The sequence below is a fragment of the Miniopterus schreibersii genome (assembly GCF_964146895.1).
Source record: "Miniopterus schreibersii genome assembly, chromosome: 19".
NCBI classification, from domain to species: domain Eukaryota; kingdom Metazoa; phylum Chordata; class Mammalia; order Chiroptera; family Miniopteridae; genus Miniopterus; species Miniopterus schreibersii.
In genome coordinates this window covers 13,379,708-13,395,228 of record NC_138119.1, presented here as the reverse complement: position 1 = coordinate 13,395,228, position 15,521 = coordinate 13,379,708, and the positions used below count along the sequence as shown (strand labels likewise).

Sequence of the window (15,521 nt, the reverse complement as noted above, 5' to 3'; positions counted from 1 at the left end):
TTTTCCAATTAAAAGAAACTCAGCTCTAAAATAATAAAGTTCTACTTGCCTAATGACATAAACCATGTGCTCTATTATCTTTATTAGTAATAATGGTGATATTTTGGAGGAGACCCCATCCCCCCAAAAAACCCCAACCACAGGCTCTGGTCCAATCCTTTATCAGTGGTTTATCAAGCTTAAGCATGCACCAGGATCACCTGGAGAGCTTGTTAAAGTTGCTGGGCCCAACCCTGAGTTTCTGATTCAGTAAGTCTAGGGTGGAGCCCACGAATGTACATTTCTGTGTTTCCAGGTGATGTTGATGCTTCTGGTCCAGGGACACTTGGAATAAATGAATGGAAGACAGGGAAAAGTGGTAGATTAATCTCCCTTACTTAGTACTACTATTATTTTTAAATGTAGAGGGTTGGCTGTAATTTGGTGAAATATTTTCAACAGCTACAGTCTACATCTGTTTTCTCAAGTTAGTGCTATAACTACTTGCATATGAATGCTTGAAATCCCCACATCCAGGCCACACTCCAGGCCAATTAAGTCAACACCGCTAGGAATGATTTACAAATCAGTACTTTTAAAGCTATCCAGGGGATTTCAATTCTCAGCCAAAGTGAGAATTACTGAAAACAACTCCCAACCACTGTAGACATTGAACAGGACATAGGTGTGCCCCAGCCTTAGGCCTGGCAGGAAGTGGAGCACACTAGCAGCCTCTGGCTGATAGCCTCATGTGCCCTTTAAATATTGGGACTATATTAAAGGCATCCATGACTGTGGGAAACAATTCACTTGTTTTTTGGTTTGTGTTTTTACTCCTCACGCAAGGATATTTTTCCCACTGTTTTTCAGAGAGTGGAAGGGAGAGAGACACATCGATTGGTTGCCTCCCCCACGTGGCCTGACCGTTTGGGGATTGAGCCTGCAACAGAGGTATGTGCCCTTGACTGGAATCGAACCTGAGACCCCTTCAGTCCGAGGGCTGATGCTCTAACCACTAAGCAAACTGGCTAGGGCAACAGTTCACTTGTTTTGATGAGATGATGTTATCCCTATGTAACCTCTACCTTTGGCCAGTAGATCAAAATATATTTCAGTAAATGTTTGACAGCAAGTCTGCTTTTAAGATCAGATTAAAAACCAGTTACCCGAATGTTGAAATAAACCTCGTTATCAGCAAAGAGCTGAGCTTCATTATCCAACTGAAGGGCATATAATTAGAACCATGATATTGAAAGTGATGCTCACCCTGAGAGGGAGAAAAACCTTTACAAGTAGACAATGAGATTATAAAAAAACTTCCTCTTTAATCAAGGCTTTTAACATGAAACAGAGTTCTTGAATAAAATGGAAAGTTTCCAATACATTGAAATGTAAATCACCATACATACACCTGGCAAGAAAAAACCAAAACAGCAAGTTTACACGATTCCCTGTAACAGCCATGGTCTTACTCTCAGATGCTCCCTCCATCTGCCAAGTGTGTTCTGTTGGATACAGAGCTCACCATGGTTTCTGGAGTCACACTCAGCAGAGGCTGCAGCTCAAAGAGCACTCCTCTGGCTGGGTAGTGCCGCTGTTGGCTCTGCTCAAGAAGCAAAGCAGTCACCAGCACATTTCAAACAGTGTATTTTAAACATACTTTAAATAGCAAAGTGAGAAATAAGAAGGCAACATAATGTCGTCAGAAAGATGTTAGCAAATGAGGACAGCTGTGTAAAGCTAGGGGCTGAAAAGTGGCTCGCCAGCTTCATATCTTTGGCTTCTTCGGCAGTGGCCTCCGGAACAGCAAGATGTGAGGTTCTGAAAGAATGAGTGAAATCTAAGAGACAAATTCACACCATTCTATGCACAATCTATAGGGTATCCCACTCCCATTTCCCAGCTATCACTCACTAAGATCTTAAATAACTAAATTAAAATTTAAGCATATGGCCTTAGAAGCAGACCCATAAATGTGGCCTGTTTGCCAAGTATAGAATTGTTAATATCAGTTCTTTTGCTGTTTGTAAAGCCCCAGGGTGTCCTTTATTAGTTTTGCCTGACAGCTCGGTGTCTGGTGTCTTATCAGGAAATATACTTTCTGTGGCTTATTGGGAACATATCCAAGAATTCTCTTTCTGATGGACAATGAAGTAGGGACCATAATCTCTCCCAGGATATATGTGGCCTATAAAAGGAGGATTTTCAGTGATAGGTTGTCTCTGAACTTCCCATATACTTTACTCTTATTTTTGGTCACTCCAGTCTTTCTAGATGACTGGTGGGGTAAGAAACCAATAAACCACCCCCACCTTCCCCTTATGTCTTTGGGTTATGTGATCTATCATTCCCTCAGTGAAGCAGCAGCCCTACATGGTTCTTTCAGTGAATGCACTGACCTGGTTCATGGATCATATAATGGACCCATCCTTGACTCTGCTGAACACCAAGATTCCTCCATTCAGATTCAGACATCAAATGGGTTTTAGGGACCAGCTTGGCTATGTCCTTGGGCAACATGACATGCCTGTAAAAGAAACACGGGAAGGTAGGGAATTTGGGTCAGTACTGGGTTACAGTCTGTTAGGCAAGTGCCTGCATACGAAGCCAAGAGACAGAAGAAAAGAGAAACCAGTTTCTGATGGGAGTTTATATCTTACTGTGGGATACAGGCAGCTAGAAATAAAGGCCAACTTACATAAATCCTCGAAAAGTATATTAAAAAGTACAAATTAATAAATAACTCAAGTGAATGAGCACCTAAATTCCAGGCACTGTTGCTACATTGCCTCTGCCTTCCTGGAGCTTAGTCTTCTAGTTGATTATCCTAAAACAATATAATGGGGGCCCCACAGCACACATGGTATAAATAATAATTAAAGGTGGTTTTGAACAGGATTGGTAAGGGAGAGAAGTTATTTTTGTGGAGAAGGCCTACTATGTAGTGCTACGTGAAAGAACCATCACAAAAGATGAAATAATGCCTGTGTCTTAGCCTTTAAAATCTATTCTCAATTTCATTTTCCGAACTCTGAAGGGATGTGCCACAAGACTTCTTTTGGGAAACTCCATGCTTTCCTACCAATTTCTTTTCATGGCCAAGAAATTATTACTCTGATTTGAATTGGGCTAACCCAGACAGACTTTATCATGCTAAATGAAAATGTACTAGTAAGAGATTTTTTTCTTAAGAGATCATATAATTCTAGTCTAAATGTCTGAAAATAGCTTACATTCTAACAAGCCCCTGGCACAAAGACTGGCTTCAATTCTAATTAGACAATAAACAAAACCCCAACCACCCCAAAAAAACAAAAGCCTTTCTTAAATCTAAATACCACTGCCAAGACATATCTTCCAGAGGATGAAACTAGTGACTTCTCCCTAGCCCTGCAATGTGTTATAAGCAGTTTTAGTTATTAGCTCAGTTCAGATGTAGAGGAAAAGAAAGTTAATTGGGTCCAAGCATAGCCTGGGGTCTTTTTCAACAGACCTGGCATAAAGATGATTAATGTATTTGTCAGCATACCCGGAGCTCTCCAGAGGGTCCAGAGCCCTGTACTAGGCTGGAGAAGAAACACAAGCAAGTTTCCATTTTATGGTCTTCAATTGAGAAGACAAGACACAAACTAGGAAGTTGTTTTAAGTATTACCCTTAATACAGTTAGTGGAATGCCAACATTTGTAGAACCCCTTGTCTTCCCTAATGAATTTAGGATTTATCACATGCAGACTCTGTAGGGATTCCTTTCTTCGCCATCCTTGGCAAGTGCTATGTGCTCCCATTACAGTACGTCCCTCTATCATACCAATTATCACCTTTCTTAAGTCTGTCAGTATTTCCGCAGGTTTTTAAGGTTTGTTGAAAGCAGAGGCCATGCTTACTTTAGAAAAACCTATAAGCACTCCATAATTGTTTCCTAAATAAATCCCCTTCAAATATTTGAAGAGTATAGACTGGGTCCATGTTACGTCTTTTCTCAATGTTCCTGGCCAGTTTTATTACATTCCACTTCCTTGAAGCCCCCTCCTAAAACAAGCCGGACAACCACGCCCCTTTCTCATTAATTAATCAGCGACACTCAGGTGCTCTAACACCCCTTGCATTGAAGACGCGAGGAAAATTCCAGCTCTGCCTTTGCCACCTTTTCCTAGTAGCTCCGTGATTCTATGGTGTTGCCGTGATACAAGCAGTCTTAATAAGGCAAGTTCAACTTGCTCAATTAAGTTTAGAATGATCCAGGAACCCCAAGCGGTGAGAGCGGTCAGCAGGCTAACACTCTACCCGCGCCCACCTACGCCTCCCCCAAGAGGGCTAACTCCAAATTCCATACTTTTGTTACTTTTACAATCGGCTCCACGCTTCGCGCATGCGCTTTATGCTCTCCACTATCACCCCTTGTCCCGTTAATCTGCTGCGCATGCGCCGATCCTGTCTCTTCAGTCCTCGTTACTAACTCCTCGTGCCCTCACTTGTCAAAGCTCACCCCCTCGTTATGGCCCCCACGCCGGCACTAACCGGTACTCGAACTCCTCGTCGTCGTATTTGTCCGAATAGTAAATCTGTTTGTGCGACATGATTGCTCTGCCTCAGGACCGTCAGTGCCGCGCCGCCAACCTCCAAACAACTCCCAGCAGCACGCGCTCCCACCCTCTTTGGCCTCACTTTCAAACACACCGCCTGCACTTCCTATTGGTCCCTTCGGTTTAAGGCGGGACAACCCCACCTTCGAGCCTCCTATTGGCTTATATTTGCTTTTCGTCGAGTCCTTATTGGAGCACACTTCTTACGTTTCTCAAGAACAAGCTTAGGTCAAAAATAGGTCTCTTATTGGTTAGCCCTGCTTCTGTGCACGTTCTCGCAGTGCCATTGGCTGATTCAGGAAAGTGGGACGGGTGAAGGAGGGACGGTGGGGTAGAGGGTCAGGGGTTAGCGGGGCCGGAAGTGAGTGCAATAAAGTTTCTCCAGGGAGGCCTGCCCAGGGAGAAAGTTGGAGCGGCGACCTAAGGAGGAAGTGGCGTGATCCACAACCAAATCAGCCCGCGGTGCGGTGCGGAGACTCCATGAGGCACTGGTGAGTTGGGACTTTTTTTCTCCTTAGGTGACCCACTCCTCCTCCCCGGAACCCCTCTCCCGGGACCCTACTTCCGGTCTTCATTTATAAGTCCCGCCCCCTGAGACCCCCTCCCCGGAAGTCCCACCTCCCAGCCTCAGGGGGCTGCCTGAGCCCTGACTTGTGTTCTACTTATTGTCCCCGACCCCACCCTGACGCCCAGCTTTCCTGGCAGTGCCACCCCTAGACATGCTTCCAAGCCCTGCTACAAGAAACTCCACGTTAGTCCTTCCAATTCCCCGAAACTCCGCCTCAGCGCGACGATTCTCTGCTAACTGCTGCGCACCAAAAACCCTAGCTCCCAAAAGGGCAAAAAACTCTGCCCCTCAGAGAACTACTGTATTCCAATTCGTGAGGCCACGCCTTTCTAGGGGCTCCGCCCCTCTAGAAGTCCCGCCTCTTCCTTAATCCACGTCGTCGGATTGCCCAGAAGCCTGGCCTCCTAGAACTCTCCAAAACACGGGCCCTAGGGGACTACTGTCCCTCAGGAGATTTAATCCTTGTGGAACCCAGGTCTTCACCTCAGAAGCTTTGTCTGCAACCCCAGAGCTACATCTGCTCACATTTCCCTTTTCTTCTTCTCCTTTGCGCTTGGGCTCAGTTTTCCTGAGCTTCGCCGAAGTGCTCTGCCAGTGGGAAGTCAAGGTTCCCATCTCTGGGTCTGAGGAGTGAGAGATTAAGAGACAGCCCTTTTCCTCTCCTTTACCCCCTTCCAAGGGTGGCTGCCCGAAGGGGGCTGGGCTTGGGGTTTGGCACGAAGGTGGGAGACAGACTTGCTCATAGATTTCTGGCCCCACTCCCTGAGTTTCCCTTCCCAGAAACAGTTGTAATGTTTCATACCTGTACCAAGGGATCTGGTTGGGTAGGCCATTTATTTGACGTGTGACAGGAACAAAAGTTTTCTACCATCAGAAAACGGCGTCTTAGGTGGGTGTAGGGGACAGTGACCTTTTTGGTGGTTGATTTTTTTGTTTTAGGGGCTGCTCAGCCTCCACCACTTCTCTGGCTCTTACCCTCCCCCTAACCAGTTCTTGTCTGGGCATTCCTTCTGGTCCTGCTTGCCCAGCCTTCCTTTCTGGAAACATTCCTGAGGCTTTCCACATTTCCTGCTACGTCTGAGAAGGCACATGCAGCTTCTCCCCCACACCCAATCACCCGGACTCCCAGTAGACAATCTCCTTTTACAATCTCCTTTCTTTCTATGTAGAATGAGCCCTATTTCCTCTTTCTTTGCTTCCAAATGCCCACACCTCTTGGTCATCCCCTGCCTCTGAATGCTGCAGGCTCCTACAGAACGCCCATCTCTGAAAGGTGAAGACATCCTGGTGTGTGTTTGCTCGTGTCAGGGGTGTGAGGTTATAGCAAGCAGAATCCTTTTCTCATGCTCTCTATAGCTGAGCGCTGAGCCTTAGGAAATAAACTGATAGAATTCCTTCTCAGGAGTGGTGAATGAAATGACAAAGCTCTCCTCTGATGAGGACTAGGAGGGGGTGAAAGAGCTTAGCATAGTATCTAACATGTTTTAAGTGCTGTTATTGTTAATCGCTACAATCATATGATTATTTGCATCTTTTTATCTTCTCAAGTAATTTAAGGGTAGGTAATTCAGAGGTGAGCTTAGGGGGTATATATATCTTACTACTTTCTTTTTGGTCACTTTCCAAATTCCTCTATGGCCCCCTCAAGCAGAGCTGTGGCAGGAAACTGTGGGTGGAAGGAATGGGTTTGGGATGGTTCCCTGCGTCCAGCCTCAGCCCATCTCCTCTTGGCACTCCTTTCTCCTGTACTTAGCACAGATTTGTCTTCTGCCCCCTCTGTCCCTTCGTGGTCTCTGTTTCACTTTCCCACCTCCTCCAGCCAGACTTTGACCCTGGTATGAGAGGAACTGTGTCCCGTGGTGGACACATGGGCCCTCACCAGTCACCACTGCAAAAGGAGGAGGAGCTCACCTTAGTGTCAGTGCCCTGCCTCCGCCCCTCTCTTCTACCCTTCACAGCTGGCTTTGCTAACTAGGCCTGTGGAAAAGGGGGCAGAACAGTGCTTATCTGTGAGCTACTATTCCTTGGCATGGTAGGTGCCACCAGCCTGCCCTCTGCTCTAGCTCCTCTTCCTTACCTCACCAGCTGTGCCCTTCCTCTTGGCCCCTCTCTGTACCTACTGGGACCACTTTCTTCCTTTCTCCATTTTTTTTTTTTTTTTTTTTAAATTTAGTGATTTTAGAGAGAGGAAAGGAGAAAGGGAGGGAAGGAGAGAGAAAGAGAAACATTGGTTTGTTGTTTGACTTATTTATGCAGTCATGGGTTGTTTCTTATATTTTCCCAAAACCTTGGTGTATTGGGAAGATGTTCTAACCAACTGAGCTACCCAGCCAGGGCTTCCTTCCCCATTTCTTCTTAAGTGATTTTAGAGAGAGAAACATTGACCAGTTGCCTCCTGTATGCACCAGGGATCGAACTCAAAACCTAGGTATGTGCCCTGACTGGGAATCGACCCTGCAACCTTTCCGTGTATGGTCCGTTGCTCCAACCAACTGGGCCATCCAACCAGGGCTCCTTCCCCCATTTCTTTAGCTCCTACCCACAGCTGTTGTAGCTGAGGATGCTAATGGCCCAGGCTCCCTAGGGCTATCACCCCTCGGCTTGATAGTGGTGGGGAGGGGTGGCCAAGGCTGGAAGATGGGGGAAATTTGAGTGTTCACCTGAACAGGAAGGAAAATGCTGAGCTCAGGGATCCCCTCCCTTTTCCACCCCCAGCTGCCTCTGTTTCCTCCCTCATTCCCTCACTACCCTCCCTCAGCTTCCTGCTCCCTTTGGCCTGCCCTTGTCCGGTTTGGATTGAGTCAGACCTCCTCTTATCCTCCTCCTTTCCTTCTCACTCCTCCATCCTTTCCTCCCACCCCCACTTTACTCCCCAGATACTAGCTGTTTGTATGGGGGTGGGGGTAGGGTGGGGATGGGCCAGGATAGCTCTGCCTCTCCAGGAGTTCTAGGTTGGGCCAGTGGTGGGGGCTCAGCCCCTCAGTGCCTGTGAGTCAGCACTGTCTTCGGGATTGGTCTCTCCCCTTAGCTTCCCGCCCTTGGGGAGGAGCCAGGCAGCTCTAGATCCAGCCTGCTCTTCTCTCAGCCAGAGAAGAGGCTCCACGCTGGGCGGGGATGGTGCTGAAACGGTCTGGGTCTGAGCTGGGGGAGCCAGAGGAATTGGAGCCACTTGTTCCTCTTCCTTCCCAGGACCCTTGAGATCCCTGGGCCATAAAGGGCCAATCAGGCTAAGGGCCTGGGGATGCCCCCTGCCTGGCCCCCTTGCCCTGACTGGCAGGGGGGCCAGGCTGGGCAGCAGCCTCCCTCACTCCAGCCATGGATCTCCTGCCTCCCAAGCCCAAGTACAACCCACTACGGAATGAGTCTCTGTCATCGCTGGAGGAGGGGGCTTCAGGGTCCACCCCACCGGAGGAGCTGCCTTCCCCATCAGCCTCTTCCCTGGGGCCCATCCTGCCACCTCTGCCTGGCGATAGTCCCACTACCCTGTGCTCCTTCTTCCCCCGGATGAGCAACCTGAAGCTGGCCAACCCAGCTGGGGGGCGCCTGGGGCCAAAGGGGGAGCCAGGCAGGTTGGCCGAGGATGGGGAGGGGATCATAGAGGCAGCCATGCCAGACTCAGGCCCCCTGCCCCTCCTCCAGGACATGAACAAGCTGAGTGGAGGCGGCGGGCGCAGGACTCGGGTGGAAGGGGGCCAGCTGGGGGGCGAGGAGTGGACCCGCCACGGGAGCTTTGTCAATAAGCCCACGAGGGGCTGGCTGCATCCTAACGACAAAGTCATGGGACCCGGGGTTTCCTACTTGGTTCGGGTGAGTGAATATCCTCCCTCCCAGACCCCTCCAGTTCCTCTGCTCACTCTAGCTTTGCTGGAGTCTCTTTTTCCCTGCTCTTCCCTGGCAGCTCCCTTGGTTTCCGTGTCCCTTTTCCTAAACCTGTCTCGTTCCTTCTCTGATTCTGCAGCCCCTTCTATCTCTGCCTGGGCCCCCTTTCCTTCTTGTGACTCCCCTGCCCCACCCCCACCCTGCCATGCCTAGCACCATGCCCAGCCCATGGGAGGTCCTTAGTAAGTGTCGGAATGAGTGACTCTTAATTGTTCCCTCCAGTCTCCTCCTCTTTTCTAGAGATGTCACTTCATCCCACCCAATGCCTGTCGTTCCTCTCCTGATTCTCTTCCCAGATGTATGAGGTTCTCTCAGCTTGCCCTTTCCTTTACTCATTCCCTGTTGTCTTGCATGTTGTGGGCTGTGGCAGAACTTATTCGGACCATGGAGAGAAAAGTCCTAGGACCCTTTGGGAAGGGGTTGGGGGGAGGCTGCTGACTCATAATCCTCCCATTCCTCTCCTCAGTACATGGGCTGTGTGGAGGTCCTGCAGTCAATGCGTGCCCTAGACTTTAACACCCGGACTCAGGTCACCAGGTTAGTGGGGAGGGGGGCAGAATCTGGGAATCCTGAGGCTAGTGAGGGGAGGAGGGGAGTGGGTCACTTGGTGATGGGGTTGGTGATGGCTTATCTTTGGATGGTAAAGGGGATTGAGAGAAAGTTAGAGGAGTGAGTCTAAGTCTGAATGAAAAGAGGCAACTCTGGCCTGGATCCTTCTTACTCATCCAGCCTTGGGAGTTGTTGGAGGAGGTGGCAGAGGCAGCTGGCAGCTGGAGCTTGAGTAGAAAATGGGGGTAGATGAAAGGTTGCTGCTGCCTTTGGGAAGGGAATGGGACATTTGGTAGCTGGAAGGGGGTGGGGCCAGTCTATTGAGGTCCTAACCCAATCAGCCAGGAAGCGGCCTCTCAGTGTCATCAAATATTAAAGGCCCTTAATTCAATCCTACATGACAAAGAGCCTGGAGTGCCCCTGGAGTCTGGCCTGGCCTTCCCCTCCCCCAGCCCTGTGGCAGCCCCAGCAGAGTGAGAAGCAGGCTCTGGGTCTGAGTACCCCTCTTTCCCCAGGGAGGCCATCAGTCTGGTGTGTGAGGCTGTGCCAGGTGCTAAGGGGGCTACAAGAAGGAGAAAGGTACCTGGGGTCAATGGGGTTAGGGATGCTGCTGGGAGATGTGGAGGGGCAGGGCAAAGGGAGAAGGCCAAAAGGCAGGAGTGTGGGGGTTCTGGGTGTTGGGAACCCCACCTTCTGAGACACTTGGGCACTTCCGTAGCCCTGTAGCCGCCCACTCAGTTCCATTCTGGGGAGGAGTAACCTGAAATTTGCTGGAATGCCAATCACTCTCACCGTCTCCACCAGCAGCCTCAACCTCATGGCCGCAGACTGCAAACAGGTTGGTGGGGCCGGGCAAGGGGACCAGAAACACTCATGGGAGGGCTAAGTGGGCACCTGGCCATGTGGGTAAGAAACTAGGAGAGAAGGCTTGGGAGCAGCAGGACAGTAGGAAAGGAGGTTATTAGGAGGACATGGGGTAAGAAGCCAAAAGGATGGGACTGAGTCTTCAAGGTTCTGGGCTGGGGTGGGGGGTGCTCAGGTAAGCCCTGAGGCTGCCTGACACACATCATCCCCTTTCTTCTCCATCCCCTGCCCTAACCCTCAGATCATCGCCAATCACCACATGCAGTCAATCTCGTTTGCTTCTGGCGGGGACCCGGTGAGTAGGGGAGCAGAGCAAAGCTGGTGGGAGAAGAGTAAGGGACAGGGATTGGGAAGATACTGGCCAGAGAAATGGGCATGCTAGATGGAGGCGATATCTGAATTGGACTAGTATTTAGGGGTCAGGAGTGAAGTAGGGCTATCAGATTTAGCTAACTGGCCTCTTTTGGCTCTGTCCACTCCAGGACACAGCTGAGTATGTTGCCTATGTTGCCAAAGACCCGGTGAATCAGAGAGGTAAGGCATGGTAGGGAGCGCTGGGTGGGGCTGGCTGTCCATGAGGCAGGTGAGCAGGACCAGGAGGAGCTAAGCAGGAGGAGCTCTTGCTGAGGACGAGGGCTCTTGTCTGCACCTCCTCCCTGCCTCAGAGTTCACTGACAGCCTCTGCTGTGCCCCCAGCCTGCCATATCCTGGAGTGTCCCGAAGGGCTTGCTCAGGATGTCATCAGCACCATTGGCCAGGCCTTCGAGTTACGATTCAAACAGTACCTCAGGAACCCGCCGAAGCTGGTCACCCCCCATGACAGGTGAGTGGGTGAGGAGGATGTGGGGCAGCCAGCTCTTGGGCCCCAGACCAGAATTGGGAAAGTATGTCTGTTCCCACACTTGAGCTCAGAATGGTTCAGGGAAGGAAATAACCTGTGTGCCCCCGCTTCCCACTTCCTGCTATTCTTACGTTTCCTGTGGCTATTGGCAAAATCTTTCGAGGTCCTGCCTGCTGCAGGCCAGCTCTTCCCTCATTTCTCTGTGGTGGAGCTATAGTCCAGGACCTCATGTTGCAGCCTGTCCCTGGCTAGATGGGCTTTTCATTTCCAGCTGCCTCGTGTCTGGCCTGTCCCTCTTTTTTGCCCATTTCTCCATCCTTAGTTCTTGGTTTTCCTTCCTCTAGAAGCCATTGAAAGTTTGAGTGAGGGAGGGTGGCTCTTCCCTGAGCTCCTTACCGTTCCTCAGGCCAGTAGGTATTGAGTATTTAGAAGAGGTTAAGATATTCTGAAGCACCCCTCCCTGCTGCTTAGTGTTTCCCCTTTATTTTTAGGAGACAGTGTAATGGTCAAGGGCATGAACTTTAAAGCCAAACCTGAATTTACATCTTAGGTGAACCACCTTTCGTTGGGAGACCTTGGGCCAGTCTTTGCACCTCTGACCCTCATTCTGCTCCTCCATAAAACCGGGAAAGGAAATAGTACCTCTCTTATAGAGGTGTGGGGAGGATGAAGTGATCAAGTAAAACACCACCTCGGGCAGGGTTTCCTACCCCAAAGGAAATCCTAATACATGGCCATTGTTCTGTCCCCCCCCTCATCCTCCCACCCACATTCCTCACTCCCTCCTGTTCCTCCCCTCAGGATGGCCGGCTTTGATGGCTCAGCCTGGGATGAGGAGGAGGAAGAGGCACCTGACCATCAATACTATAATGACTTCCCGGGGAAGGAGCCCCCTCTTGGAGGGGTGGTGGACATGAGGCTTCGGGAAGGAGCCCCCCCAGGGCCTGCTCGACCCACTCTGCCCAGTGCCCAGACCTCCAGCCACCTGGGAGCTACGCTGGTAAGTTGCTTGTATAGAGGTAGACTGGGCCGGGGATAGGATTGGCTGGTTAGGGCCTCTGGTCTCACTTTATTTTTGTTCCTTCAGCCTGTGGGGCAGCCTGTTGGGGGAGACCCAGAAGTCCACAAGCAGATGCCACCTCCTCCACCCTGCCCAGGTATGGAGGGGGCTGAGAGGGACAGAACCTGGGGGTGTAGGAGGCAGGCCTGGGGTCAGTGAAAGCCTCCCTTTCCTCAGCAGGCAGAGAGCTCTTTGATGACCCCTCCTATGTGAACATCCAGAACCTGGACAAGGCCCGGCAAGCAGGGGGCGGGGCCGGGCCCCCCAATCTTGCTGTTAATGGCAGTGCACCCCGAGACCTCTTTGACATGAGTGAGTGCTTCTCTTTCCATTCTGCATCTCTTGTCTTCTTACTTGGTCCCTCTTCTTCCCTGGCCTATCAGCTCTTTCCTTCCTGGCCTCCCCTCCCAGAGGTTCTGGGTCCTGGGCATGTATTGTGCCAGCTGCCTCTCCTAGTCCTCTCTCTGCACCCCCAGAGCCCTTTGAAGATGCCCTTCGGGTACCTCCACCTCCCCAATCAGTGGCCATGGCTGAGCAGCTCCGAGGGGAGCCCTGGTTCCACGGAAAGCTGAGCCGGCGGGAGGCTGAGGCCCTGCTGCAGCTCAACGGGGATTTCCTGGTGCGGGAAAGCACGACCACACCTGGCCAGTACGTGCTCACTGGCTTGCAGAGTGGGCAGCCCAAGCACCTACTACTGGTGGACCCTGAGGGTGTGGTGAGTGTGGCAGGGGTATGGGTGGGGGTGCCCTCCTGTGCAGCCCTGTTCCTTCCCTTATTTCTTGGATTTTCCCAGCTGGGTACCTCTATATGGGCCTCCCTGCTCTGAAGATGCCTGGCATTGCCTGTTCCTTCCCTTCTGACATTCCTGAGCCTGAGCTGTGTTCCCTTCAGTCTTGGCCAGTCCTCAAATTCAAAAGCTTTATGCCCAGGAGAGCTAGAAGGTGCTTATCTTACCTGAGCCCCCCTTTTTTTGGTAAATGAGATAATCATCCTGGAGAGGTGTGCTCAGTGTCAGATGGTTACAGGCTAGACACCCCAAGTCTCCTCTTACAAGTGGAGCCAGGGGCTCTTTCCTCCAGGTCAGGGAGGAGTAGATATCCCTTCCAATTTCTGATGTCGCATCAGCCTTTTCCCAGTTCACAGCCTTCCCATTCCCATGGCTATCTCTAGCTTCTTTCTCTAGAGAAGCCTCAGTGGTCAGGATGGACAGCCCTCCCACCGCTGCCATCTTTTTCTTCTTCCTCAGCTTTCTTGAATATCGCAGCTTCCTCAAGGCTTGGGGGCTGAGGTCTTATTTGACTTCACCTGAATCAACCCTCTTCCTTCCCGCTCCCAGGTTCGGACAAAGGATCACCGGTTTGAGAGTGTCAGTCACCTCATCAGCTACCACATGGACAACCACTTGCCCATCATCTCTGCGGGCAGTGAACTGTGTCTACAGCAACCTGTGGAGCGGAAATTGTGATCCGTCCCAGGTGCTTTCCAGAAGACTCTCTTCAACCCTTCAACTATTCCCTGACTCTCAGGACCTCACTTTGGAGTGTTCTGTGGGCTTGGCTTTGTGTAGGAGCTATGGGTAGCATGGACACTGGGTTCAGCATCCAGCTCAGCGAGAGGGTTTGAGTCAGGAGCCTGGGGTAGAATCCTACTTCTCCCCAAACCTCACCAAAGTATTAACCTAGAGTGGCCCCCTTCCCAGGGCCTTTCCTGTGCCAACCTGATATCCCCTTCCTCAAGAAGGTGGGTGCTCAAGGCCTGGGCAGTGTGCCTCGTAATGGAAGATGTCCTGTGGTGACAGGCAGTCACCCTCCCAGGGAACGAGGAACAAATCACACCTATGGTCTATCCCTGGGCTCAGGGTACTCCAGCCCGTCTCAACAGCCTCCCTTCCCAGTGTTTAAACTTTGTGCCTTTGACCATCTAATTCTGAAGATATTTTATGCAAAGAGTTCCCGGGCCCGTGAGGTCAAGGATAGGGGTACTGACACCTTGGCTTCTGGGACTCTGTCCTCTCCTTGCTCAGCACCCCTCCAGTTTAGGTTGGGAGAACAGAAGCAGGAGTGGCAGCTGTTTCCTCTCCCTGGGCATATGCCATCTTTATGGATTGCCTCAGAGCCCCCCTCCCGGCCAGGGGGGAGATGGACCCCTTCTTTGCTCAGTGCCTCCTGGCCGGGGGCCCCTGACCCCAGGGGTTTGTATATACATGTTGTTCACCCCACCCCTTCTATGTTGCATGCACGTTATATTCTACAGCCAAAGTGTAGCCCTTCCTCCTGTATCCTCCATGCTGCCTCCCTGTGCCAGGGGAGTGGGGGATGACTGAATTTGGGCCTCCTCAACTGTTAGCTCTCTTAGATGGATTTTGTGGAGGCAGGAATGGGCATTGAGACTCAAAAGCAGCAGACAATCCCCAAGTACCATCTGTAGATTTGGAACTGCATTTATTTTTTTGCATATATTTTAGGGCTGTAGATTTCCTTTCCTAATTTGTTTCCTATGGCTTATTCTTGAGCACAAAATGATGGTAATCGATTACATTTATACATCACCTCTTTGACCCTTCAAAGCCCTTTTACAACTATTGGCATTTTCCTTACCCCAGCCTGTGAGGCAGTGGGGGTCGGTAGCATTATCTTTTCTAGGAGAGACCTAAGTCAGAAATCGATTGCAAGCTAGGATGAGAAACACTTGGGCCTCTCACCGTGAGGCTGGCAGGGGGAAGTTTGGCTGAATGAGCGTGTTTCACGGGTCGGTTGGGTGGGGGGATTTAAAACCTGCGGTTACTGAATATCTTCTATAGGCCTACTCGCAGTGAGTCTGGGAGGCCACCACGACGTAGAAACCTCCCTGCCCTGTGCCTAAGGGAGAGTTGACTGAACCCTCGCCTTTTTGTTGTTTGGATGTTTTCACCGGTCTCACTTATACCAAAGGGAAAGAATCTTCATTAAAGTCCATATTTCTTCTACCTCGGTCTCTCAATCACTGTCGCTACCTATTGTTCGCCGTGGGCTCTCCGTGGCGGAGAGTGGGGGCGGCAGGACCCGCGTGGCCTCGCTCGAGCTGGCAGCCGCCCGCGAGCACTGGGGTGCGCGGGAGGGTGCGGCAGGGCGGCACCTTCGGGACCACCGTCCGGGGGCGAGGTTCGAATTTGCAATGGGGACCGCGGCCCCGAGCGGCCAGGCTTCCCGGGCGTGCCC

General features: G+C 50.9%; 2 protein-coding genes across 5 annotated transcripts; one reads left to right on the top strand and one right to left on the bottom strand.

Moving 5' to 3' along the window:
- Window positions 1-1,284: 1,284 nt before the first annotated feature.
- On the bottom strand, window positions 1,285-4,789 carry CKS1B (CDC28 protein kinase regulatory subunit 1B). Its single transcript, XM_081120720.1, has 3 exons — window positions 4,499-4,789; window positions 2,379-2,506; window positions 1,285-1,800 (listed from the first exon to the last, which is right to left on the bottom strand). The coding sequence occupies exons 1-3, from the start codon at window positions 4,555-4,557 to the stop codon at window positions 1,748-1,750; spliced, it is 240 nt and encodes a 79-aa protein (XP_080976846.1). The 5' UTR covers window positions 4,558-4,789; the 3' UTR covers window positions 1,285-1,747.
- Window positions 4,790-4,896: 107 nt separating this feature from the next.
- SHC1 (SHC adaptor protein 1) lies at window positions 4,897-15,289 on the top strand. Of its 4 annotated transcripts, none has more exons than XM_081120718.1 (13): window positions 4,897-5,054; window positions 8,771-8,938; window positions 9,477-9,547; window positions 10,075-10,138; window positions 10,278-10,397; window positions 10,665-10,718; window positions 10,906-10,957; window positions 11,120-11,246; window positions 12,066-12,264; window positions 12,352-12,421; window positions 12,502-12,636; window positions 12,801-13,039; window positions 13,661-15,289. In XM_081120718.1, the coding sequence occupies exons 2-13, from the start codon at window positions 8,774-8,776 to the stop codon at window positions 13,787-13,789; spliced, it is 1,425 nt and encodes a 474-aa protein (XP_080976844.1). In that variant the 5' UTR covers window positions 4,897-5,054; window positions 8,771-8,773; the 3' UTR covers window positions 13,790-15,289. The 4 variants fall into 4 exon arrangements, with proteins under 4 accessions (XP_080976844.1, XP_080976845.1, XP_080976842.1 ...); XM_081120719.1 differs by having other exon boundaries at window positions 4,927-5,054; window positions 12,505-12,636; XM_081120716.1 differs by lacking the exon at window positions 4,897-5,054 and having other exon boundaries at window positions 8,219-8,938.
- Window positions 15,290-15,521: the final 232 nt, after the last annotated feature.

Excerpts from the sequence above, each read along its gene's own strand:
- CKS1B (XM_081120720.1), bottom strand. The coding sequence starts at position 4,557 with ATGTCGCACAAACAGATTTACTATTCGGACAAATACGACGACGAGGAG. Across the intron at positions 2,507-4,498 it reads GACGAGGAGTTCGAGTACCG|GCATGTCATGTTGCCCAAGG; the intron begins GTTAGTGCCGGC and ends TTTCTTTTACAG. Across the intron at positions 1,801-2,378 it reads TTATATGATCCATGAACCAG|AACCTCACATCTTGCTGTTC; the intron begins GTCAGTGCATTC and ends TCATTCTTTCAG.
- SHC1 (XM_081120716.1), top strand. The coding sequence starts at position 8,447 with ATGGATCTCCTGCCTCCCAAGCCCAAGTACAACCCACTACGGAATGAG. Across the intron at positions 9,548-10,074 it reads ACCCGGACTCAGGTCACCAG|GGAGGCCATCAGTCTGGTGT; the intron begins GTTAGTGGGGAG and ends CTCTTTCCCCAG. Across the intron at positions 10,719-10,905 it reads TTGCTTCTGGCGGGGACCCG|GACACAGCTGAGTATGTTGC; the intron begins GTGAGTAGGGGA and ends TGTCCACTCCAG.